This window comes from Chroicocephalus ridibundus, chromosome 16 (assembly GCF_963924245.1).
Source record: "Chroicocephalus ridibundus chromosome 16, bChrRid1.1, whole genome shotgun sequence".
NCBI classification, from domain to species: Eukaryota; Metazoa; Chordata; class Aves; order Charadriiformes; family Laridae; genus Chroicocephalus; species Chroicocephalus ridibundus.
Window position 1 is genome coordinate 5,732,094 of NC_086299.1, and position 25,794 is coordinate 5,757,887.

General features: G+C 50.9%; 1 protein-coding gene across 6 annotated transcripts in view; it reads right to left on the reverse strand.

Annotated features, from left to right (window-relative positions):
- Positions 1 to 1,739: 1,739 nt before the first annotated feature.
- The window catches only part of DISP3 (dispatched RND transporter family member 3), a 43,131-nt gene continuing 19,076 nt past the window's right edge, over positions 1,740 to 25,794 (reverse strand). For 4 of the 6 annotated variants that reach the window (XM_063353705.1, XM_063353704.1, XM_063353702.1 and 1 more), the window contains 20 exons: positions 23,430 to 24,366; positions 21,930 to 22,149; positions 20,207 to 20,343; positions 19,588 to 19,722; positions 19,207 to 19,367; positions 18,710 to 18,849; positions 17,788 to 17,933; positions 16,233 to 16,394; positions 15,653 to 15,814; positions 15,098 to 15,220; positions 14,355 to 14,491; positions 13,506 to 13,687; positions 12,949 to 13,079; positions 12,666 to 12,841; positions 11,512 to 11,638; positions 10,186 to 10,331; positions 9,680 to 9,839; positions 9,199 to 9,312; positions 8,026 to 8,192; positions 1,740 to 7,311 (listed from right to left, as the gene is read on the reverse strand). In XM_063353705.1, coding sequence (XP_063209775.1) covers positions 6,949 to 7,311; positions 8,026 to 8,192; positions 9,199 to 9,312; positions 9,680 to 9,839; positions 10,186 to 10,331; positions 11,512 to 11,638; positions 12,666 to 12,841; positions 12,949 to 13,079; positions 13,506 to 13,687; positions 14,355 to 14,491; positions 15,098 to 15,220; positions 15,653 to 15,814; positions 16,233 to 16,394; positions 17,788 to 17,933; positions 18,710 to 18,849; positions 19,207 to 19,367; positions 19,588 to 19,722; positions 20,207 to 20,343; positions 21,930 to 22,149; positions 23,430 to 24,357 — 4,017 coding nt within the window. In that variant the 5' untranslated portion in view covers positions 24,358 to 24,366 and the 3' untranslated portion in view covers positions 1,740 to 6,948. The remainder of the gene's footprint in view (positions 7,312 to 8,025; positions 8,193 to 9,198; positions 9,313 to 9,679; positions 9,840 to 10,185; positions 10,332 to 11,511; positions 11,639 to 12,665; positions 12,842 to 12,948; positions 13,080 to 13,505; positions 13,688 to 14,354; positions 14,492 to 15,097; positions 15,221 to 15,652; positions 15,815 to 16,232; positions 16,395 to 17,787; positions 17,934 to 18,709; positions 18,850 to 19,206; positions 19,368 to 19,587; positions 19,723 to 20,206; positions 20,344 to 21,929; positions 22,150 to 23,429; positions 24,367 to 25,794) is intronic. The other 2 variants (XR_010073488.1, XM_063353703.1) reach the window with 2 other exon arrangements.

The window sequence follows — 25,794 nt, forward strand, 5'->3', positions numbered from 1 at the left end:
GGGCACTAACGACCCCAGCCCCATCTCTCCGTCTCCCCAAAACCTCTCCCGGGGATGGACAGGTGACCCCGTGGACGAAGGGACAGCTAAGTGGAAAGGGCAGGCTCTGACACACAGTTTTTTGGCAAGAAGGTGGCTTTTCCCTTTCAGAGCCACACAATCAGGGCTCCAGGTTTGATTTCAGGGTGGGAGGGAGCCTGTGGGAGAAGGGGCAGAGGGTGCACCTGCCGCAGCACCCCAGGGCGCATAGGCAAAGCCCCTGAGCACTGGTGGGGTGCCGGGGAGGCCACCGAGACCTTGCCATGCCACAGCTTGGCAGAAGATCCGGGGTGGAATTCACTGCACGTAATGAAGACTTCACACCAGGCTCACTCACCTGGCAGAAGAGATGAGGGTCTGCCAAATGGCAGGCAGCAGGTTTCCGAGCGTGCACCATCAGTGCTGAGCCAGCAGCCCGGCATGGACAGGTTCCCGCAGACGGAAAGGCAATTCCTTCCCGCCTCTGCCAGCTCGAAATGAATATTGAGCAGCTGTCGCCCCGCATAATCCATCGTCTGAGCCCTTGCCCCAAACCCTTCCCTGGCCCAGCAGCTGTTTTCCGAAGAGCTGTGGAAACCCTGCCCATCTCTGCCCGCGTCTGCAGCTGCCGTACCCCAGGACACCCCCTTTCCACATTTGGCAGCCCTGGGCGCTCACCGCTGCCAGGGGTCCCACAGTCCTGCGAACTCAGAGAAACACGTGCCTCCTCCATGGCCCACAGCTGCCCGCCAGCATGCGAGACAGCGCCTGTTGTGCCTGCTCTTGGGGCAGGGGGCTGAATTTGTAGCCACAACCAACCCCCTTCCAGCCTTGCTTGGCAATTTCCCAGCAGCAGGTTTGGGCATGAACCCTCCCCTATCTGCAATCCCAAACTTCTCACTAAAGGGACCACCTTCCTCCTTCCTGTGGATACTGCATTTCTTTTTCTTATTTGTCAAACTGTGACCCTGAGCTTTCCTGGTATTTATTACAACAGGGTTTTCACCAGTGACTTCAGCCTCATCTGTAGAAGTGAGGGCTTGAAAACACGGGAGGTTTTTTTGCCACAATGTGCAGCTGGTGCTGTCCTTCCCAGCAGCATCATTTCTAGGTGCAGTGTGAGCACCCGCAAATGAGGGTGTGGGAAGAAAACCTCGCTCAGCACCATTGCAGAGACAGGTAAATGCCTGGGTTCTCCTCCTGTCCTGCTGCTGGCCTCCGTGCATCGGTTGAGCGTGGTCCTGGGAGGTGCAGAATAGCACTGTTCTGCTGCAGCACAGGACAGAGAGACAAAACCTTGACCAGAAGTTTGTGCCAGGCGTTGTGTGTTGTGAGAAACTGCGGCGCCACAGGAGCAGGCAGATGAATCCCCTTCTTGTGGGGTCAGCACAGAGGTGCAATCTTCACACACGGCAAGTAGCACAGTATGGCGTGGAGGAGTAAAAGGCCTGCACAAAACTTGGCTAAAGCTCCCGCTCCAGCTGGCCCTCTTGCGCACCTGCGTGGGATCCTGAGCTGGCTTTTCTGGACTGTCATCTTTCCTGGATGTGGCAGGTTGGCTTCAAGGGGCCTGATTTCAGCAGCAGGAGCAATCCTGTGCCCATTGGGAACCAGTGCTGTGCTTTACTAACACACACAACACATAACGCCAGTGCCACGCTGGCCAGCACCATGCTTACATGCAACAGTGACACAGGGATGAGTGAAGGATCCAAACGTGCGAATGTCAAAATTTTTTATTTACAACAGTCTCCAAAAATCAAGGAACACTGAAAATAGTGAGGGTAGGAGGTGACTTACAAAAGTAACACGCGTATATTACATCAGGAATTGTGCTACATCACTCTGAGAACCGACACTCTAAGGTCTGCACACGACGTGGAGAAACAGCAGTGCCCTCCCTCCTTGGGGTGCTCACACCTCTTCTCCCCTTGGGTTTTGAACCATCCTCCCTCCCATTTATTCTCTTCTGCTTCCCCCTGCAAACCTTTCTGCTCAGCTGCTTGTTGCTCTGCCTCTGGTCCTGGCCGTCGCCCTCCCAACCCCTGCAGCAACTGCCCAAAGGAGGAGCGGTGGGGAGAAAGCCGAACAGCCCGACAACTACATCCTCGGGATGGAGACGGGCCTTGAACGACTTTTAGCTGCAGGACCCTGGGCACTGAGCCAGGGCAGAGCAGTTAGTGGAGGCCTTGGAAAAAGCGTAACCTGTGAACTATGGCTTGCATGCTATCTGGGGTGAGGAGTGATTGCGGAAGAAATAACTAAGAGACTGTGAGTTTGTCCTGCCTGGCTGCAAATCAGTCAGCACAGCTTCCTTGGTGGACAGTGTGGGAGGATTTATACATGTCACAGGGTTAAATAAAAGCCTTTTATAACCTTCCAGGAGGGCAGGCTGCTCTGGTTAGAAAACTCAGTGCAGGACAAGCTAAAAAAATTAGATGCTGTGACATATAGCAACATCCCAGTTTGCTCCAGTGGAGACAAAGCCGGGGTCTCTGGTGACCACTGCATGCAGACTACCATTATCAGTGGTCCAGTAACCCTCTAAGCATGACACATGTCCTTCTCCTGGGGGACACTTCTCAGGCTGGCTTTGCTCTGGCATAGTTTCAGATCCATCAGGGATCGAGAAGCACAGTCCAGCTCAGTCACTGATCCCCTTTCAGTATCTGCAGCCTCTGGAATTGCTGAGGTCAGTGGCCAAACCTGATGCTCCCCAGTCGCCTGTAGAGATCCCTTGTGAGCCCAACACCTCAAAAGGCACCACAACATAAGAAAACAGAGTGAGAAGACCTGGGTCTATCCCTTCCTCTGACACTGATCTTTGCAAATCACATCAGCTCTGTTCCTCCTCGCTCCAAAGCTGATTTCAATAGGGCTGTTGTGAGCAGAGACTCTCTCCCGAGTGTCCACAGCCATGGGGAGCCTTAAACCCACTCAGCAGCTCCACTGAAGGCGAGGAGCAGCACCACCACTGCATGGTGCATATATGACAGTGCTTCAACACTGGAAAGCGGTGCCCTTCTGCGACTGCCCTGGGCTGCCAGGGAGAGACTTCTGGGCAGGACAGGACCCGCTCCGTTTTGCGGGAGACTGAAGAGTTTCAGAATGACCCCCATCCTGAAACATTAACATCAACTTTTCAGAATGTAACCCTCAAACCAGGATTTACTAGAAATAAAGGAGTGGGCAGTTAACAGAAACTGCTGTAATTGAAAACTCTTGTACATTTCTTTTTAACTACAGCAAGACTGTTTTGAAATGGGAAATGGGAGCATTCTATTCCAAGTAAGGCTGGTGTGCTGTGTTCTACTGTTTAAAAACATCAAAACTAACAGCTTCGTGTGAAGCATTTTAACTCCCTGGATTCCTCTGTTTGAGAAATTCTCCCTGAGACAATCTCCAGCCACTTTTAGTCCAGACTCTGTGAGCACCTTAGGCATGAGCAGCTATCAAGGAGAAGGCTGAACCTTGCTCAGCAAGACGATAGGGCCCAAGAGATGGTCTGGGAAACAGAGGAGTCATCAGAGAAAGAAGATAGGCAGAGATGTGGGAGGAATTAATTTAGGGTGAGCATCTGCTCCCAGAACAGTGCCAGACAGGTGAGGTCTTGCATTTTATTGCTACGAGCATCTGCCTCGGAACACTGACTCCCATCAGGGCTGTCAGCCCCACCTTCGCATTTGCTCAGATAAACCCATCCGTTTTCTTACCTCTATAATTTTACGAATATTTTCTAATGCCGAGGAGGATGCTCCCTACATAGAGATGGATGTACACATCTGCTACTGATTTATTGTCTCCACAGCTGCCTGGGGAGATGAGTGTTGTAAGCATTTTGTGGAAGGCTGTGCCCCACCTCTAAGCCTCTTTCAATCTGCAGCACATGGAGGAAGCACCAGCCACCCTGACCACAGAGCTGTGCAGAGTGAAATGGTGATGGGGCAAATGTCTAGTTAGATCTTAAGACAAGTATCATGACTATGTTTAATCAAGTTGTCAGCTTACCAACATCCAGTGGGTCCTTGCAGTGAAAAGCACCATCTGGGATCGTCTCCTGGCTCTTCTGCCATCCTACTACGGTCTGGAATAAGTTCCTCCTCCTCCGCATGCCTCAGTTTCCTTGCTGGAGGGGCACAATCTCCTCAATATGCCTTTGTGAATCACCTGCTACAGCTCTGCATGTATCTCAGTCTCTCATTTTCCTTTCTGATTCACTTCAGCCATTCCTCTCTCAGTATCACCTTGGGCAAACAAGGGCAAGGTGATGCCCTGCTCCTGCTAGTACCAGCCAGCCCTTCTGCACGGAGTGCTCCTGGGCTGGCCAGAGAGGAGGAGGGAAAATGACAGCTTGTGCTTTCCCCTGCCTGCTCCAGAAAACAGGACAGATCCTGCCAGGTGCCAAGAACTCTTGTTATTTTTGTCTGCAGATCAGACACCGCCAGCTCAGACCCAAGAGACATAAAAGGTTTTCCACTACTTTGAAATTAATCTTTGCCTTCCAAGAGTGGCTGAATGAATGGTGCCAGCATGGTGTGTCCAGAGTCACTCTGGAGGTGGTGGGGCTTATATAGCTTCTTTATAGTGAGTGCAAACATAGGACTCCAGGGGCTTAAATGAGCTTTAAATTTTGCAGGAATCAAAGCACATCTATGCCTTGTCTTAACGACCTTTCAAGGTTTCTTTATGCTCATAGAAGGAGAAACTTCCTCTAAGGGTGCACTCAGTACCTTATTCTCTTGTCTGGTGACCTGAAAATATCCATCAGCTTTAATCACTCCAAGGACTTTGAAGCATTAGCTAAATTCAGGTCAAGCCACCAGCCAGAGCACTAGGGCTACCTTGCTCTCCCCTGCAGCACCCACACAGCCCCATGGGTCTCAAGGGGCTGTATATCATCAGCACACTGTCCTCTCCGCTCACTGCCACTTAGGAGTGCTCAGGGCACCACTAGTCATTAAATTTGGAGAACAGATATGGCTTACAGTCCAATGTTGGGGCTGAACTGTGCACAGCAGCCATCAAAACAGCACAGCTTAAGGACAGTCAAAAACCCTTTCCAGAACCATTTATTCATGGGCATGTGGTTCATTACAAAGGAACTGGTGCAGATCAGAGGTAGGTGCCAAGGAACGTTTAACATTTTGCAGAAGCGGGTAACTCAGCTGCACTGTGGGATGGCGAGGAAGAAACCAGGTCTATTCTGCTCATACTCTCACCACTCCCGCTGCCTGCAGCGGGATTGCTCTGGCTTTCCCCTGGCATCAACAAGAGTCCTGTCCTGTCACTCCTCTCTCCAGCTGACACCTTGGGGAACCTACTTTAGGAACAAACATTTGATCCAGTTTCACAGGGATAACACGATGTGAAGGTCTAAGACTGGCAGGGACCAGAGCGGGGATACACTGAGCTAAGCAGAAGCAGCTGCTGGTCTGTCTCAGCAGCACAGTCCCCTGAAACTGGCTCGCAACAGGGATGGGCTTCCTGCAATTTCCATCTTAAAAAGGGGGTCAATCCAGACAGAAAACACAAAGCCACCAGGGACATGGTATCTGCAAACAAATGGAGTCAACCTTCTTTCTGGCCGCCCCTCTCTATTGGCATCCCTGTAAATAACATTTAATGCATCTCCCACTGGGCCAGACCCCTCCCCTTCTGCCAAGGACCAGATGTGTCACATATCAATGCACACACTTAGCTATTTCAATTTTAAAAATATGATAGAATCAGTGATGCTTAAAATGTACTTGTTAATGGCACCAGTTTGTGATTTCATTTTACTTTAATATAAACCATCTGCTCTGAGCAGACAGCAGCCGGGGGCTGAAGCTCCGCTGTTCTCATGTCTCCACAATGGAGGGTGTCTCCAAGCTGCCACAGAGGATGCACCACTGTTTCTTCGTGCATGCCGCCACATATGGGCTGTACCTGGCCCCAGCGGTTAGCTAAGAACTGATTGCCATGAGCAAAAGGCTCTGCAGGGACCTCAAGACTGTCTGATTTCTCTCTGCCATGAAGAGCAGAAGCAACGACTGGTGAGGTCACACACTGAGCAGGAGGCGGGACTGGGCATCCATACTGCCTTGGCCTCACTACTGAGACTGCTGAGGGCAACGATTGCATTCCTGATGGCTGTTCACAGACCCAAGAGATCCCAGCAAAAGGTGCTCTGTCCCTTCAGAAAGAAGGGGAAAGCCATGCGTCCTGATGCCCTCCACTAATGACAAAAGCGGGACACTGCAGGTGGTGCCACTCAACATCTCTAGTTTGGATCCCACAATGACACTCACACGAGCTCCCATGCAGCGAGTTCGCTGCTGGTCTAGCTTGGGTACAGGGCACAGCGAAGGGGTCCAGACAACACTATTTCCCGGGCCTGTCCAACAGATCACTCCTGTTTTTGAAGGCTCAGGTAATGAGACACAGGCTTGGTGCGGGGGTAGGACATCACCTTGAGCCTTCGTTGCAATGCTAACCCTGGCCAAGGGGAGGGGAAGGACAGAGGGAAGGGTTTCAGAAGGGATCAGATGGCCTTCCCAACTTCTCCCCTTTAAGCTTTGCGGTTCCAGAAAACTCTGTTCATTAAAAAAACCAAAAAAACAAAATCACAAGAAAAACCCACCAAAACCAAAGAGAAGAATAAAAGAAAAGCAGAAAGAAAATTGAGAGAAGGAGACCTCCTCCCCTCCTACTCATGGGCTGAGCTATTCCCTGGGCAGCCCTCACTGTCCATCATCCATCCATCACTATCCAAAATAAATACAAGTTTAGAGCAAAACCCATTAGAAAATAAAGTGCATCTGGAGTTGAAAAACCTCTGGAAAAAGGGGATTTTTTTCCTCTTTTTTTTTCTTACAAAAAATATCCTTTAAAAAAAAAGAAAAAAGAAAGGGAGCAAGAGGACAGAGCATTTGGCTCTTGGCATAGGGTCTACAGGGCTGTCCCATTAGGGAGCGGGATCTTAAATCCGCTCTTCAGCAGGGCGACACAGATGCACAGCCCCAGCAGGCCAGCAAGAAGCACCCCCACCACAGCCTTGAGGCACGAAGTCCTGCTGCGGATGAAGGTGCCAGGCCCCATGATGCTCAGCAGGGCTGTGCTCACAGTTAGTGTGTACAGGATGGAGACTCCTGTGTTGAGGGCCACAATCTTCCCAAACTTTGCAAAAGGGGCAATGATGCAGAAGAACAGCGGGACGGTGGCAATCACTGTGGTGACGGCGCTCGAGACAATTGCTACACCTACATGACGGACTGCTTCAATCGTCCTCCACTGGCGGCACGCTGTGGGGTCCTGGCAGAAGGGACAGCAGTGTTAAGGGGGAGTGGGGACAAGCACACGGGGCTGCACTAACATTTTAGCCTTTGGGAGAGTGGCTTAGCTCATAGGGTCCCGGTCCAGGACAAAGATGCTGCGTGAGTGCAGATCGGACAGTTCGCGCAGGCTCTCCGCACACCGGGCAAACAGCCATGAGGTTATAAGCCAGTAGAGGCAAAGTCTGCTGGATTTTGTGCACCCTTTCAGCCACATCAGACTGACTGCTGGGCCTGCACAACAGAGGCTCCGCATGCAGACACTATACCTGGGAGAGATCCTCAAGCTTTTGTGGTGTCCGTCTTCCCAAAGTGACAAAAGATGTTAACAAGGCTAGAAAAGACCTTGAGGTCCAGCACAGCACAGCTAAGCAATTTGCAGAGGTTACAGAATGAGTGTGGGGCCATTCCAGCACAAGACTGTCTTCACTGGGACATGAAAAGGGATTGCTTTGGACACAGCTGTGGCCAGTAAGAAAGGGATAACCATGTGGGTTGAACCCTCAGCTGGGTTTACTGGACTCGCGTACACAAGCTCACATGAGTCTCTGAGCAGTCAGCTGGACAAGCAGCAAGCACCCCAGGCATGACGCATCCCCCCTTCCCATCACACCTTAGGTCCTGCATCCCAGCCAAGTGGCACGGGAGGGCATGAGGGGAATGGATGCAAGGCCATAGGAAGACAAGAGCTCACCTCTGCCTGGTGCAGCGGCAGGTTTTCCCCTGCCAGCAGGTAGCCCTCCACCAAGTGCACACAGTAATCGACAGAGGAACCAACGAGGATGGAGAGGGAAATGGCTTCCACAGCTCCCATCTCCCAGCCAGACCAGTACATGATTGTCACCACCAAGCAGACCACCCCTGTGTGAAGAAGGTAATGTTAGACAAATTTAAAGAGCTCTGGGACTACTGCCCAGGCCTACTGATACAAATCAGTCACTGGGGAGTCTGGGATCATAGCCCTGCAGGTCTGCATGCTAGCCAGTCTGAGTCTTGTACACACTGCCTCCTCCCCACAGAGGCAAACGCTTCCCTCACCTTCCTCTGGCCACATGGACCACTCAATAAGGCAACCAGACCTGCTGGGGACAGTGAAGCACCCAATTAAATATTAGTCAAACTGACAGACTGATGCCCATCTAGGCTAATGCTTGCTAAATGAATCCAAGCCCAGGCAAGTATGCCTGCGTGCACACAGGTGCTACAGGAAAGAGGACCCTTTGTTCTGCTTGTTGGCGTTACACAGAGGCTGAGCACATACACAGGTTTTTCTTAAAGGCAAGAATGATGTGTTTGTGAGTCATGAGTGGGAGACTAAATGGTTTTAAAATGATAGATTTGATTTTTAAACTGAGAAGTTTAGCAACACACTTAGTCCACAATATCGTCAAATCACCAGCCAGGGAGAGGGAACTATTTACAAATTTGCTTCAAATACTAACAAAACCGCTAAAATATTCAGCTTTTAAAATCTCCCACTGCTTGGAAACAGCAGCCATGGTGCAGATCCTTGGGAAGTAGTGCAATTGTTATTCAGAGCATGTGGGACTTAATCACATTATTATACATAACAGGCAGGGATGGCATTTGTGTAGCTAAAACCCTTATTTAAACAAATAGAAGGGATTGTGTAGATAAAACACACTGGGAATTAGACACACAAATCTATTTTTCCAGTGAGGTTCCTGTGCATTTGATGAGAGTTTCTCCCGTTCACCTAGGTATATCAGGACTGGCTCCTGGAAAGCCAAAAGGGTTTACACAGAGTAAGGGCAATTCAGTTCAAATCACCAGAGACTCAGCAGAGCCACAACCCACCAATTTCAGACAAAAGGAAAGCCTGACACATTGGAACTGGTGTTTTTACCTAAAATGCTGAGCAGCACTGGCAGCAGGAGGAGGATGTGAGTGGTAAACACCGCCACTGCAGCCACACAAATAACCAGTGAGAGGACGAGGCCGTACAGGGCACTCTGCACTCCTGGAAGAAAAAAGACAGCTAATTTTGACTCCTGGAAGGTGACAGCTGGCATGAGAAAGGCACTGTGTCCCCGCTGGCAAGGAGGCAGGGAGGGACTCACACTGGGGAAGATGGGAGGGGGAGGATCAGAGTGGAAAGTGGGTGATCACCTTCTTGCCTCTCACATCAGCAGGGCAGAGGCCCCTCCCTTCTCTATTTCCCTGGCCTCTGCCTAGGATTTGGGGGCAGAAACAGGCTTTAGGGGTTTGCATAGCAATGGTAAGGGAATGAAGACACAACATGTTGCCATCAGATGGGACTGAGTGTGCTGTGAAGACATATTGGAGAGCATGGGCTCCTCAGGGAGACAAACATGACAGTCACGTGCCTATAATCTCCATGAAGATCTGCTTCCAGTGCTCACAGGTCTGGAAACCGTTCCGGAGAGCAGAGCCCTCTGGGAAGAGCTGGAGTTGCTGCTGCAGGAACGTCTCCCATTTCAGGTAGTCAGCATACGTCTGGAAGGAAGATGTCCCTTTGTAGGTTGTCTGTAAGAAGATGAAGATGTTATTCTTATGTCCTGCTCTTCAGGGCAGGGTATGCATGGCAAGGGAAGAGGGAGAACAAGGCAGCTGGAGTTGCAGCACCAGGCAGGACTGGCAGTGGCAGACGGGCAAATCTGCTACCAGCTCTTCACCTGAGCTCTCACAGTAAGAGCTAATTGTGGCATGGGCAGCCACTTCTAGCAAATTGTGAGTGCAGGCATCTCTCTGCAACAAGGCACAAACACTACCAAGCACTAGAAAGTGGCCAGTGCACAGAGAGCAGAGCTAAACCCCCAGAATTCACAAGAAGAAACTGTCATAAGGATAGATGGTGATACCACGTGCTTACCGATTCAAACGCCATGGAGATCCACTGCACCTTCCCATCCTTCACCCCCACTGCCCCATGAGAGAGCTGTCCGGGCAGCAGGTTTGGCTCTGGGATGTTCTTGCACTCAGGGTGCAACATCTGCAGAAAGGCGGAGATGCTGTAACCTGGTGAGAAAGAAAGAGCATGGGATGGAAGACAGGACAGGGAAAGGAAGCACACTGGAGCAAGGGAAAAAAAAAAAAAAAAAAAAAAACAACCACAAGAGAAAGTTGCAGGCCCCATTTGTCAGCCAGCAGCTGCTTCCACATGCAACTCTGACTTGCCAAAGCCCTTGATGTCTCAGCACCAGAGCCCTCAGCTGCTCCTAGCTTGAGAGGACACCGTGTCACCAGCACTGAACACGACACTACCACTGCTGTTTGTCCCCAGCTGTCACAAAGCAGTACAAACCGCAAGCGCTGAGGAATTCTGCCTGGCCTGGCAGGGATTTTCTCCAGGCATGAGATTGGCTTTTGGCCTCAAGTCAATATACACTTCATAGACTCAGCTCCACAACCTTCTGACCTCCGAAGTTGGAAGAGACAGTCACTGGTTTGGTATGTGAAGCCACAGAGCCAGTGAGTAGCCTCATCACAACAAGACCAGGTGTGATTTGATGGTTATTCAGGAGCTACTAAGACGATATTTACTTATCCAAAAGATTGTAAGTGTATTACAAGCAATACCCATGACTGGAAAGAACAGATGCAATTGTGTTCTTAACTGGATTAAATCCTGAAGAATATGCCCAGTGTCTTTGGAGTTAGAGAGACCATTTCTTTCTCATCTCCCAGAAAGCGTGACCAGGGGCATGTTCTAGAAGGGCAAAGCTGCCTTGGGAAGAGAAGGAGGCAGCAAGAAGGAGCCACCCTTTCTGGTTTGCTGTTGAGAACCCCAGCTCAAGCAAACACTGCTGCAAGCAAAGCTGCAGAACAGGAGTCTGATGTTCTTGTCCCACTCAGTCTGTATTTCTCATCCCAAAAACAGTTGCCACGACACACGGAAGCATGGGGTGAATGGCCCATGGAGGTAGGAGCTGTGACTTAAGCCAGGTGGAAACAGGCAGAGCTGTGCTGTAGCCAGGTCAGGAGAGCTGACTGCTGGGAAACACCGCTCCTCCCTGCACTGCCTGCATTTAGCATTGGCTGGTGCCTTGCTTTCCTTTCCCTGCTTCATCAAGCTGGGATCTGAAAGTTTAAACGCCCTGAGCAGCCACGCTCCTCAGACTGAAGGGTGAGAACCAGTCCCCACCCAGGGACCCGGCATCCCCCCAAGGACTCTGTGGCTGGCGTTAATCCTACCTACCAGAGGGCAGGCACTGAGCCCCTCCTGGCTTCACCAGTTCCGTGTTGCTGGCGATGGCTTTGCAGAGGCGGCACAGGTTGCCGATCTCTTTGAAGAGGTCGAAGCTGTCATCATAGATAACGCTGCCCTTTCACAAGGAGACACAACAATAAGAACACCACACGTGAGGCACACACAGCAACTGGCACGAGAAGGCAGAAGCTGAGTCCTCTCCTGGCTACTCAGCCTGGGACTAGCTTATACAGACTGCAGGTTATACAGTGGAAAAACCCACTGGACATCTTTGTTTCACCAGACAACTCAGGAAGAAGCTACACCACCCCCGTCCCAAAAAAAAATACAACCCACCCAAAAGAGAGTCAGGCAGTACAACAGAAGCACTGATAAATGAATAGTCCCCATACCATGCCCAAAACCATTCGGGTCTGCCTGAGGAGCAGCTCTGAATCCCCAGCAGTGCCCAGCATGCAAACCCAGCTTTCTACCCACTCCGCTGCCTGCATTTCACACTGCCCCCTCCGAAGGAAAGAGGTAAAAGCTGATTTTGCACAGTGCCCCCACATCAGAAGGCAAGAAGAACAGCAGAAAGCTGAAGTGCATCTGCCAAGTGACCAGAGCTAAGCATAATTTTGCTGGGGAAAAGCTGTGAATGCGTCACAGGATCAGATCTGGGAGATAAGCTGTTCCTGGAAAATTCACATTTAGTAACCTTTCCCTGGAGTAATTGATTTGTGTTTTTTCATGTTTATATCTCATAACAAGATAAACAATTACAGAAAAATATGAGTTCCCTGGATCTTGAATTTGTATTGAGATTTTCATACTTAGCTCAAGATGGGTTTGCTTCTAAAATCCTCAGGAAAGCCAGATTTACACTCAAAATTAGAAGGTTAGATATTGCACTCAGAAAGGGATTTTCTGAAAAGTCTGAAGTGATTTCAGTAAGGGCTTCTTGATCTCCATTATTTGTGAGTTTGCTAAAACAGAAATGTACTTTTGGCTCATCCCAATGCTACCATCTCTGCTGTTCCACCTGTCCAGACCACTGGACCATGCTGCCTGGGCTGTGGGGATTAACTAAACACCACTCAGGGAGACCATCCTTCCCTCAGCAGCGCCGAGCACACCTATCCAGTGTACCAGAATGTGTGTACCATGTCTCCGATGACGTGGTTGTCTGGGCGTCTTGTGCGATTAACACCTCTGATACCAAACACTACAAAGACCATGGCTCCCGTGTCTACCAGTGGCCGCACTGCTGGTTTCCCGCAGCCCGTGTTCATGCAAGGATTAAATCCAGAAGTGGCTGAAAGCTTTGCTTTGGGTGCTGCTGTCAAATACAGAAGAAAGTTTGATTACATCAGAAGGCAGCAAAAAAAGGTCTAATTCTCTGTCCCAGACAGCCAGACATGGCTGAACAGGTCCTCATCAGCTTACCTTTCTCACTGGGAACATAAAGGATGCCTTTGGTGGGTCCATCTGGGCTAGAGCTGAGAAGACAGCCAGGAGGTGCCACACACACTCGGCCATGGTAAGGGGGCTTGTGCGACTGGGCAAAATACAGTTTCCTGTGCAGCAGAGAAAGTTTGTTACAGGGGACCAGAGGTAGTAAAGATGATTTGTCCAAAGCATTAAGTGGAAACAGACTCTCTCAGGGACAGAAGGAAAGGAAAAGGCAAGCAACTCCAGACCTGGATCCCTAGACATTGCATATTCTGTGCTGCCTGTTCAGCCCAAGAGTTCAGGTGGGTAAGGGCAAGACCATGATCAGCAATGTCTTTTTGCCACCCAAAGAAGTCCCCAGTCACAGTCCTGTACCTGTCAAGCCTTTAGCACATTAATGATGTTACGGGCCTGCAAAATAACTTTGCAAAGATGGGCCATGGATGTCACCAACTAAGGGCAGGACTGGCACTGGACATTAGCCATCCCCTATCAGCCCCTCGGCTGTGCTGGTTTTGCTGTCTGGTCCCGAGTGGGTTTTGGAAGGTTACCGTGTTCGCTGCTGCTCCTTGGCGGCCACGTAGAAACTGAAGTCGAACTTCCAGCCTCTCTTGGTGTCACAGGACAAGGTGGTCATCATCCACTTCCTGGGGCTCGTCTGCTTAAGCAGCCCTACTGTGGACACACAAGCTGTCAGCTTCCTGGTGAAGTTACCGAAAGGCACTCTATACACCTAAGCAATGGATTAATGAAAACAGACACTTAACTCCACAGGGTTGCAGCCTGTTGCACATTAGCATCACACACTCCCCTCCTCCCTGAGCACTGGCACAGCCACACAGAATGAGCACTGCAGGCACAAACCCAGCCAGCCCCCAGCCTGCCCCCTTCCCAGGGTTGGCCAGTGTGGGACGGGGGCCTTCACCACCCCCTTTCTCTGTGGCACAGGCTGCTCTGTCCAGGGTGAGGGCCATCTGGAAAATGAGTCCTCCTGAGGGTGTTTATGTCCAATATAGCCTGTGCACAAGCAGTGTTGCCTGTGTCTGTGGCTAGACAGAAAGAGGCAGTAGGAATCCAGCTGCCTCAGTACCAGATTCTATCAGAATGAGCTCAGCTGATGATGCCAGGCCTCATCTGATCTCCACAGACACCCACTCTTCTGCTCCCACTGCTGACAGTCACATTGCAAGAGCAACAGATAAGTATTGTGGCACTGCGAGGCATGATCTCTAACAATGCCAGGCACAATGCCCTCTGCATTAGCTACCTTACTGCAATGCCCTGCAGATTTCACCCTGAGATACCTAGGACCCCGTGGAGAAACAGGAGGAGGCTCTTGTGCTCACCTGTTGAGTGCTGCACTCTTGATAGAGGGATCCAACAACCCTGGACTGACTCACCTGGAATGAAGGCACCTCCCCGTCTCCCGGTGACACCATCTGCCAGGGGGCAGGGACACTGGCATTGAGCGAGAATCTGTAGATGGCTGGCCTTCCCTTGCTTCTGGACTTGGAGATATACACAGTCCCCTGGAGATCTGAAGAAAACAACAGAGGGCATGAAGGCTAGTGGTACTTCTCAATCAGGAAATCCTACAGACATGGACAGCAGCGAAGGAGGGTTCTTCTGGTCTGCTGTCTCCTCTGGGGCAGCAGGCACAGCCTCTGCCTTCTAGCAGCACAGCACACCCTTCAAAGATTTTCACAAATATATCCTGAGCTGCAGTAATTCCTGATGGCTTATTGATTCATGTCATCTCAGGACCTGGCCCAATAACTCTTTTATCCTCAAAATCCCCTGCAAAGCAGACTGAATTTACTCTCTTCATGGCCTGCCAACAAGGTTGTGACACAGCAGTGGAATACAAAAGTTCTGAGCTCCTAGCCCTGTACTCAGACCAGAGGGATTTGTCACGAGACTGTACTGCCACCTGGATTATAGTACCATGTCCTAGCGAACAGTAGGCATTCAGGGGAAGTGGGATTGTAACGATGCCCATTACATCCAGCACCAAGCTAGGCTCAGCAGGGCAGAGTCTGAAGAGAATTATTCCCATCAGCTACTCAGACCATATGATTTTTTACTCTAGTGGACCCTTAGGCCCTGGACCCAAATGTGGTCAGAGTCATCGTGCCTCACTTACCTTGCTGCCCTGTATCACTTATGCTCCCTTTGCTTCCCCAAGTTGACCCTGAGCCCCTCTTCTTTTTTTCCAAGGAGGTTCGCATGTTGTTCTGCAAACTGTGGGGCTTTTCCTGAAACAAACCTGTCCCATAAGGTTAGTCAGGGAGGAAGGAGTGAGTGGCATGACAAGAGACCTACCAGCCCTGCACACACCACGGACTCTGCTATTGAACACCAAACCTTAAGCAGGGAACACAGAGCCACAGACCGCCAGCTGGTCACCGGCAAGTGACCAGCACTTATGAGTAGTCAGTTTTAATGAACTATAAAGAAATTGCTCCAGCAGAAACACTCAGGCAGTTCCTGGCTAAAGCAGGAAATGCTTTTCAAAATACTCCACTCCTAGAGGCAAGTCAACCATCCCACTCCCAATGTGCACCTCCCTTCAATGGGTTCCATCCAATGTCCAATGAGATACCTGAATGATGTAGGCCTCTACCTCACATTTCAGCTCCTCCAGCCCAGGGCTTAGGCCAGGCTGCACCCACTGTGGTCTGGGGACCAGCACTCTCACCTGAGCAGGTAATGCAGGAGATGCCTTCAGCACTCAGGTTGTATTTCAGGTCTAGCAGCACCTGGATGTTAGTGTCTGGCCGGAACAAGACTGGAGCACGGCTAGCTGGATGGAGGCGGCTAGCAAAGAATATGGACAGAAGCAAAACAAGGAGAAAGAGCCCTGCAAGAAAAAGCCCAAGGTAAGTTTGTGGGAGGCTATGTGTATCTTGCACTTAGGACATACTCAGACAGCAGGGGTGTGGCAGAAAGATGGTATTTTCAAAAGGAAAAAGGGAACAGCCTCTAAAGCACACTGGCAGCTGGGCTTTTTTGTAATGAGCCCCATGCCTGGATACCCACATCAGGACCTGCCATTTCAAATCCAAGTGAAAGGAGAGGGATGGAAAAGTCTCAGAGTTCCTCATGCAGTTCCCTTAGGGATTGACTGCTCTGGGGACACTCTTTCACCGACTAAGAAGTCATCTTTTGTGCCCCTTTTCTCAATCTCTTGTCACTAATAATCAAGGCTTGGAGACTGACTGAGATGCTGTCAAGCTCTCTAATACCCATGCAGATGGAATACCCCCCTCCTTCCTTACCCACAATCACCCATCTGCTCTTCACTGCAGACCACAGCACCCAGTGTTCCAGCAGCTCCTGCAGATGAGTTATCAAGTGACCCCGGTTGCACTTCTCTGCAGGGAGCTGTAGATTTTCTGGCATCACAGATACCAAGGGGACATCCCCCATTTCCAGGGAGACTAGAAAGAGAGAGAGATCAAAGGCAGTCTCAGTGCTCAGTGTCATGAGTGTCTCTCGTAGCTTTCTGCTCTCCCTTACAAAGTCTTCTGCAAACCTGTATAACTCAAGCTAAAGAGATGGAGTAAGACCCAGGCAGAGGCAGTGACTTCCCAGGATGTCATAGGAAGCATCTTTGTCAAGCCACTGCCATGTGACAGCTACACTTCTAAATCCATATCTCACTCCAAAGCCTACGCTTCAGGCTATTCTTCCTCTGCCAGATCCCACTAACAGTGTCCACATGGTCACAGGGACACTGCATGCTTCTTGGGCCAAGCAAAATTTGTCCCTCTCCTCCACTATGTCTTGCAGCTAATTACACACAGCTGACCTCTTCCTGACTGCAGCCTGCCTCCCGTGGGCACTTGCTGTAGTGGGGTCAACGTGTGCCTGGCATGCTGTACAAATGACCCACAAACCATGCTTGGTCACCAACTGGAACAAGCTGCTTTGCTTCTTCACAAGTTACCGGATGCCCAGGTGCCCCTGGAGAAAAGCATCCTGCTGTTTACTTTGCCCAAGGGAAGGAGTTATTTCCATACATTACCATTGCATGTGGCTCTGGCATATTAAGGAGACAGCTCTCGCAGCACAGTGCCAAAGCCTAGTTGTCTGCCCATCAAAGGCAGCTCAGAGCCTACTCTGCCGGGGGGGGATCTGCCCACTGCTGTGGAGTTGATGGCTTTCAGCCATTGATCCATTTGCCTCCAGTTCCAGTTTGCTGCTGGGCCTGAAGGCTGCTCACTGCCCAGACCACTGCCATTGTGGGTTTTCAAAGGAAGAGATCCCAGCAAGTTTTAAAAGCCAAGTACAACAGAGCATGACCACGTAAGCACCCTTATCTTCAATCAGGGCTAGGATTATCTCCTGCTAACAAGAGATAGGGAATTTCTGGGCTCTCTTTCTAGATTGCTTGTGTGGTCTCAGGCAAGTCATTGCCCTCTTCTTGCCATGACAGAGGAGATGCTCTGAGGCGTGATGCTGAAGAATAACAAAGTGTCCTCTCACCTGCTTCCCAAATGTAGGGTTCTGAATGGCAGGGAAGAGAGCAAAACTCTTTCTTTACTCACTGGTGCTATGGGCTAAAAGTTTTGTGGCTACATCCATGTCACAATTACTGAATCCAGACAGAAAGTACAACCCATATTAGACCCAAGAGGATTAGCAAATAAAGCTTTTATCGACACCCACTGAAGATCTCCAAGCAATTTACAACCATTAGTGAGTTAAGACTCCTACAGCCTCCTGTGACAGCACTATTCTCCAGCTTAAAAGTAGGGAAGCTGAGCCATGGACAGGAAGAACTGCAGGATGAACAGGTCCCCCTGAAGGCACTACACAGCAGGCACATACCAGGCTCCTCCTCCACACTGAGCAGTGGGATGTCATCATCCAGATAGGGAAGCGTCTCTCTGCCTGCTCTGGAGGTGGCCTCCGAGGCAATGAAGAGATCTTCAGCCAGGTGCAAGGCACTCTTTTTGGTACACTTCTGACTACAGCTGGATTGGAGCAGCGAAGGAGACAAAGGCATGAGTTTTAAGCCACATACTCTGCAAAGTGTTACCAGTGGGCTCCTTCAGTGACAAGGAGAGCAGCAACAGCCTGCTCCAATTACTTGGAAAGACAACAGGCAGTGCCATGAGCAATTTCCATTGCTAAGTGCTGAGAGGTCAGGGGCTGAGCTGCTACGGCAAAGCAGTAGCAGGCTGGGCTGGATACACAGAGCAGGGCTGAGCCATGAACACTGGGCGCTGAGTGACGGGAGTTTCAGCAGTTCATCTCCCTGCTAATGAATTAAATCAGGCCAGGTCATCTGCACTGCTAAAGAGCAGGGGAAGAGGAAATGTGCTGACTTTCAAATACAAATCTGCATGCACCGTTTGTGCCCACAGGCAGGAGCAATGTTGATTTGTCTGCCTTGCAGGGCCTGTGTCTCCACAGCTTGAGGATTTAGCTGTGCAGTGAGTGCTCTGAGGACACAAGCGGCTTCAATATTCCATGTGATTCAATGAAGAGGTATGATTAGCATTGCAGAGTCTGGCTACTGCATGAACACCAGGGGGAATAAGACTGCGACCCGGCCCTTTCATTTTGCTCCAGCCTGAAATGGCAGAAGTTAAATTTCCCTTCTGTTAGACATTAACAGGGAATAGTGAAGCCAAGCTGCCTAAGGGGGATGAGGATAACTGAGAGGATAGGGTAGGGATATGCATGCTGCCTTAGCCACAAGTTCCACAACAACTCCCCACCCGCACAAGGAGACTCCAGGGCTCACCTGGTTTGGCAGGAGCTCTCTAGTGGGGACACATAAAGGGTCCATATTCCAAGAGCAGCTGGCATAGTGAAAAGCACAGCTACCCAGCAGCAGGACACAATCAGCGACATAAAGAGTCCAAAGTCATGCACGGCTGGGATCTACATGAAGAGAGAGAACACGGAGTTGGGATCAACTGGGGCAGGAGACCTGGAGAGACAGCAGGCCAGAGAAGATACGTGGAGGAACCTGAGAACAGCACATGCTGACCTCAGTCATGGTAGCAAACCTGATAGGTACAGAGCTGAGCTGATCAGTGGCACTGGAAATATTGCCTTAGATGCTGATACAGGGAGAGTGTCCACTGCTTTAGAGCAGGCAAGGGACAGCCCTCTAGGGCAAGCAAGTCCAGCATGCTGCTGTGCTGGAGGAGAGGGCAGAAAGATGGTGCTAGCAGCTTCCCACTCTAAGGCCTCCGGCAGAAACAGAAAGCCCCAAATCCCAAAGCTACTGTGTACCTGAGAGAAGATGTTGGCAGCATATGCTGCAGCCGTGGTCAGGGAAGTGAAGAAGGTGGCCTTCCCTGCTGTCTGGATAGTGTGGATCATGCGCAGGCGCAGGTCCTTGAGGTGGGTGGCTTGGCGGTAGGTGTTGACGAAAACAAAGACATCATCAACCCCTGGGAAAAAAGAGGAGAGATTTTGATACTTTGCTCACAGTAGGGACACATGCTAAAAATCTAATTTCCCGCTCAACATCTGCAAATATTTCACTTACAGGTAACGGAGGGAAAGGGCTTGAAAATTTGATCTGCATTTGCCACCATGACCTTTCTCTCTCCTGCAGGCAGGAGATATGGCAAGGCAGCACAGGTAGGTTTTGAGTAAGGACGTGCTTACCAATCCCCACAATGACAAAGGCAGCCACACCGTTGAGTATACCCAGGTACTGGATTCCAAATACGACGTGGTACAGGAACAGAGCCACCAGGCAGCTTAGCCCGATACTGGCAATGCCAAAGAATGACAGGAACACTATAGGAGGAAAGGAACATGGGAAAAATAGTACTTCTGGTCATCCCTTGTGAGAACATACACCTCAGACCTGCCCTGTGAGGATACTGGTTCCCAGGAGTGTGTTGGTGACAAAGAATAGCTCAGGGCTGCAAGAGCACCACTTGCAGGCTCCTTCCCAGAATAGTTCAGGGCTGCAAGAGCACCACTTGCAGGCTCCTTCCCATGTGGCCCGTCCATGAAATTACATCAGCTTTACACCAGCCTTATTAAAATGGGAATTTGCATCTTATTCCTGTTCTCCCGTGAGCCTTCCCCGCATCCTGCCCACAAATCTCTGCTCTGGAGAATCAGACTTGCATGACCTTCTGCATGCTGCTATGCCACAGAGTCAGGCTGGTGTCAGGGCATCAGAGCCTCTCCTGGGGCTTGCACAGACCCAGGAGTCACTGCATATTTGGCTTTGTGTGAGAGCAGGGCAGCCGTGACTGTGACTGCAGCCTACCTGAGCAGGAGGTAAGGATGTAGACCAAGACAGCTATGCAGCTACTGCTGATGAAGGCCAGCCACATGTCATTGTTGAAGGTCCTCCTCACTTCATAGTCAAACAAATCCGTCCCTCCGTACAGCACCTGGACTTTGCTAGGGTGGGAAGATATGGAGGAAGAGGAGTAGACAGAGCTGAGTGTAAAGGGAGCAGAGCCAGGGCATGTAAAAAAGCACAGTGTCTCCCCTAGAGCCAAAGGAGGTCACTGCTCTAATAAACTTGGCAGTTCTCTGAGGAAACAGCTCAGAGAGGTGAGAACAGGTTGAACAAGGTTGCTGCTGGAGGCAAAGTTCACACAAGAAGGAGGGAAAAATAAAAAAGCAGGTCTAATATTTTAAAAATTCCTCCAGTAGATGGTAGGTCTTTGGCACTAATAGACTTCCTGCTGTCAGCAAACAGCTCCTGAAGCCTCCAAAGCCAATTCCATCTGGAATCCTAATCATTGCTTATTATATTAAGCACAAAGGTAATAACCAGCGGATGCAGGCAGAGTGAGAGCTTATCATGAACCATATGATTTACCAGCTTCTGGAAGCAGGCTCTGAGTGGAAATAATCCAAGATAATTTAACCAGGAGTACAATAACACTGCACCATAGGAGACTATCAGGAATCCAAACTACAGAACCAAGCCTTGGCCCCAGTTCCCTTTCAGCTTCCCATAACCGCAACCCACACTGCCAGCCCATTGCTGAGAATGCTCTGTGGCTGCCTGCTTTCAGCGCTGACAAGGGCTGGCTGCATTTCACACTACCTTTGAAGAGCGGTATCCCTTCATTCTGGGAGCTACTGAGATTCAGAGCAGTAGAGAGCTGAAGACTGAGAAGTTACACTGCCATTGGGACTCACTGCCTTCCCTCAGCTGTCTGGATACTGGACTACTTTTCTAGTCCTTTTTGCTGTTTTACCATCTCCCTCTTACAAGCACCGAGTCATACAGACCTGAGGGTGAAACAAGCCTGAATTTCCTGAAACTTATTCATCTCTCTGTACAAGGAGCAAATGGTTCTGGAAGGAATTACACTGTCATGAACAAAAGTAGAATTGGATCCACAGGTTGATGCCTAGAATAAGGACCACGTCACTCCTTGCATCAGACCTACCGGAGCCAAATTCAGACCAGGAAGGCAGAGAAGCAGCTCTGTTGGAGCCAGTGAAATTGGACTTGCGAGATGGAAGCAAGCAGCTCCAATGCCAGGCATAGTCTGAGTGGAACGGCAGCACTGGATTCAAGCTTTGGCTCCCTTCCATTGTCTCTATTGATGTCTCTAGCATGTTGCTGCTGTAGGAAGTGGCATTAAAGGGAAGCATATGAGTGGTTTTCTGCCATATGCTTCCCACCCTCATTCACAACACTGTGCCCCAGCCCAGCTTCAAAGGAGATGCTTTTTCTCCTTCCCCTGGAGCACTATACTGCAGGCACTGTTGGAGACTGACCAGCAGTCTGAGCTGGCATGCCAAGCCTTCTGTGCCCAGTGCCTCCCAGGTGAGGCTGAATGCTGCTGGGTTATTGGAGGTACGTCTGCCCTGAGTAAACCTTAAGACAGAGCTTTTACACCCTGAAGGGCCTATTCCACCCACTCCTTTAGTGCGACAGCAAGCACCATGCTCTGCAACCTCTGCCTTTCCCGTCTCTCACCTGCTCCCAGCAAGGCACCTGCCCTGTCTGCACACACCCTCACCTTGTGGACTGCTTGGCCAGCATGGCCACATAGGTGATGACAAAGTTCTGGAACTTGCGGCGCTGCTCCTCCCAGCGGTCCTCCACTGAGTAGTAGTTCGGCAGTGGTGCCCCAAAGAGGATTTCGCTTCGCAGCAGGGAGCTCTTCATGTTCTCAGCAGACAAGCCCTCATCCACATACCAGTAGAATTCAGGGTGGGTCATGGCCAGCTCCAGGGACCCTGTGGGAGAAAGCAGCGCCACTTTTGTTAGGTCAGACTTGGCAAGGCACAGGGTCTAGTCTGACAAAGGGAAACTTGGAGTGATCCTGCCTTTCAGAGTGATGCTGACTGCTGCTGCCTTATAGAGAGCAAGGAGGGCTGGGGAACGCTGGATTACAAAGACTCACCTTCCGCTTCTGCGTTGTGACTCTGCTTGTAATGTTGCCTACATGGAGTTCACTGTTAGGAACACATTTTCCACCCAACTGTCATCTCAACCACAGCTCCCCCAAGCAGGAAAGCACACAGCCTCCCCATCAATACTCCCACTGTTGGATGCACTTAGTTCTCCTACACTGGGCCAATATCTACTCTATCACACTGGGAAGCACAAGAGCTAAACAACACCTATGGAAGATGAGGGGTCCTGTCTCTGCTGTGACCTGGTACCTCTGCCATCTGATGGTGTCAAGGATGCAGAAATGGTGGCACTCAGCTAGTAAGAGTAAGAAACACTGCCTGTCTACCCCCAAAATCCAAGCTCTCTTGAGTTCATATCAAAAAACCCCCCCAAAATAGGCTCTTTCCTGTTTTGGTAGCAAAGCTGTTACTCATAGCGGAGCAGATGGAGTTAATTCTTTGCCTGCTCCCAGTATGGCTCCTGGACAGCTATCATCTCCAGCCTTCGCTTGGGAGACAGATGGAGGCTTCATCCCACAGCCACATCACACCTACAGACTCCTCATGATTCACCTCTTTTTCACCATCCAAAGCCTTTGCTCTACCAGAGAGGGGCACAGTACAGGGTACGAAGCTGGGAAGAGGAGGCAGGGTCTTCCTCCTCCTCTCCTTATAGAAGCCTTTCCAGCTGGTGACTCACAAGCTGCCTTTCAAGCTCAAGAGCAGCCCCCAGACTTCTTTCATCTGCTCCACAGAGAAGGGAAGCTCATTCCTACTGTCTGTCCAAGACCTGACATTCTTTTAGTTAACCACAGTCCTTCACAGGGGAAAAAGGTCAGTAGGAGGCATCTGTACAATGAAGGACTCCCCCTCATTTGTCCCTCTCACTCGCCTGTTGGAGCCTGTGTGACCTATGACTGGGATTGCAGGGGCTTTGCTGAAAGGGTAGAAAGGTGGCCCTAGAGCAGAAAAAAGGATTCCTCAAGGCACAACATGGCAGCATCTTCCTCTTTGCACAAGGCAGCCACCCCTCGTAGCTGTACACCAGTAAGTGACTGCTTGAACCTGCAGGAGATGCGTGCCTTAAATGGGTCAGCCTTTGCCCACAGCCCTCAGCTCACCTTGGATGTCAGCAAGGTCTTGTCCCATGCCATCATAGTAAATCTTCCCTCCTCTCTCAGTGGGGAAGAAGTAAGTCATGAGGGAGCTGGGAGGGGAGCAGTAGGAATAGGAGCCCAGGGGCAGGTCCTTCAAGACCTCGTGGGGCTTCCAGCAGAACTCCCGAAAGCGAGGGTGGTCCATGATCTTGCGCTCAACCTCATGGATGGTAACCAGGCGCTCGGTGGTGAAGATGTTGTTCTCAGAGTCCCCCCGAGCCAGAAAAATTAGCTCAATGCGCCAGTGGGCATGTGTCTGTGTGTTGGCACTGATGTAAGTGCTGGAGTAGTCCCAGCGTGGGGTACCTCTCCCAGTTCGGGAAGTCCGGTTTCCTGGGTTCAGGTGGGCATGGGGCTTGGGGGAGCTCGTCCTGCCCTCTGGGGTGCTGCGCTTGACCCGCGCACTGACCCCCAGGTGGGAAGCATTGAGGTGAAGTTGCTGGAGCTGCTCAAAGATGAGCCTCTGCAGGGTTTCAGAGGTGAAGTCAGCCAGGTCCCGGCGGTTCCTCCCCCACGACCCAAACTGGGACTTGAGGGCCAAGGCAAGTGCATCGAAGCGCTGAGAGGACTCATGGTTGCGGATCTCGAAAGCATTATAGGAGATGTCAATATCCAGGGCTGGGTAGTGGAGGAACATGACAACAGCAAGCACAGCAGGGATGGCACAGCCCAGGAAAAGGATGAAGCCAGCACAGCATGGGTTGGTAAATACCCAGCCAACAATATTCCAGAAGCCAGACACTGGCAGCATGACACGCAGGGGCCTCACTCTGCATGGACTTTTTCCACACAACAGAGCACCCTCCCGCCTCTTTCGGGAGCTGAAGGCTACCTCTTCATCTTCCTCATCTAGCCAGGCATCCTGTAACAAGGGGTCATCCTCTGTGTCCATGTCCAGCACCTGCACAAAGAGGTAGGGAAAAGCAGTTAGCAAGGCCCAGCCATGAATCCCTAGCAGTTGCCAAAGGATCTCAGCAGCAGAGCCAGGAAGAGAGGCACACTCCAGCTCTCAGCCCTGCACCCTCAGCAGCAAAGCATGACCCTTTCAAACCCCACAGACTTGCTACAGCCACTGAAAGAACAGGTTTGCCATGGGGTATCTTACACCCTACCCGGCAGAGGAACCATAGAGGGGGGAAGTTCAAACTACAGTTCCCAGAGCTCAGCGCTCTGGCAGAAGAGGGCTCTGCATGGCTCCAGGAACAGCAGGCACAGAGATGGCAGAGGATTCACAGTATGCTGCTCAGACTGCAGCACCAGGAACATTTAATTAGCTAACCTGGTTCTCATACCTGGGAACAGTTCATGCTACCAGATGAAAAATGCAAGGGAACCTGTCTTCCTCTCCTTCAAACTGACAATAGATTTCCCCCCATCTATTTATAGCCGTATTCATCTTTCCCCCAAAGTGTGCATGTGTGCGCACACACAGAACTAGAAGCACATGCACCCGTACTTGCAGACACACACGTACGCATACACTCGCACATACCAATGTCCCCCAGAGAGCTCACGGTGACCCTGCTCTAGTCCCTGAAGGGCTATCCACTGTCAGCGTGGGAAAGGAAAGGGCCAAACAACCCCGCTTTCCTTCCACCCCTGTGGGATATTTTTTATGGAGTGGGTTTTCCCAGAAAACCAGGAAGCAAAAGCAGTTCCTGCCCCCATGGAATAAGGAGGAAACTCTCCCTGATCAGCCCATGCTTGGGCAGGAAGTAAGGGAGAGTCCCTGGGAGGCGCTCTCCTCTGCAGGGGGCTGCCAGCACACACAGGGTCTCAGACTTTCCCATGTGCCCCTCCTAGGTGTTGCATGGTGGCCTCCCAAGCCAGGAAGCCACAGGTGGTCATCCCCGAGAGCAAAGCCCAGACCCTGTAAGTGTCACTCCCTTCCCCTGCTCCCAGCAAAGCCTGCAGCCCCCCCTCACTGAACGAATGAACAGATTCAGTCCCTTGCTTGACCCTGATAGTTGCCAGCAATTTACACACAGGCCAGAAGCAATTTACGAGCTTTGCTCCCAACCAGTGTTTCTATTTTAACAGGACTTCTATCAGCAGAAGATGAATTGCCAGCACCCCTTAACTCTAGGAGCTGCCTGAACTTGGGCCGAGAGGAAAAGCAACGGGGCAGAAATGCTCCCTGGCAAAATAGGGATGTGCAAAGGGGCAAGAGCCACAGCAATCTCCCTGGCTCTGGTCAGCCTGAGTGATGTCTGCGGATGTCTCCCATGGGATTCACTCTGGTCTGGATAGCATCCATGCTGTCAGGCTGGGCAGGGTGCTCCCAGCACTGCAGAGCCTGTGGAGAACTGGGAACCTCTGAGCTCCAGCC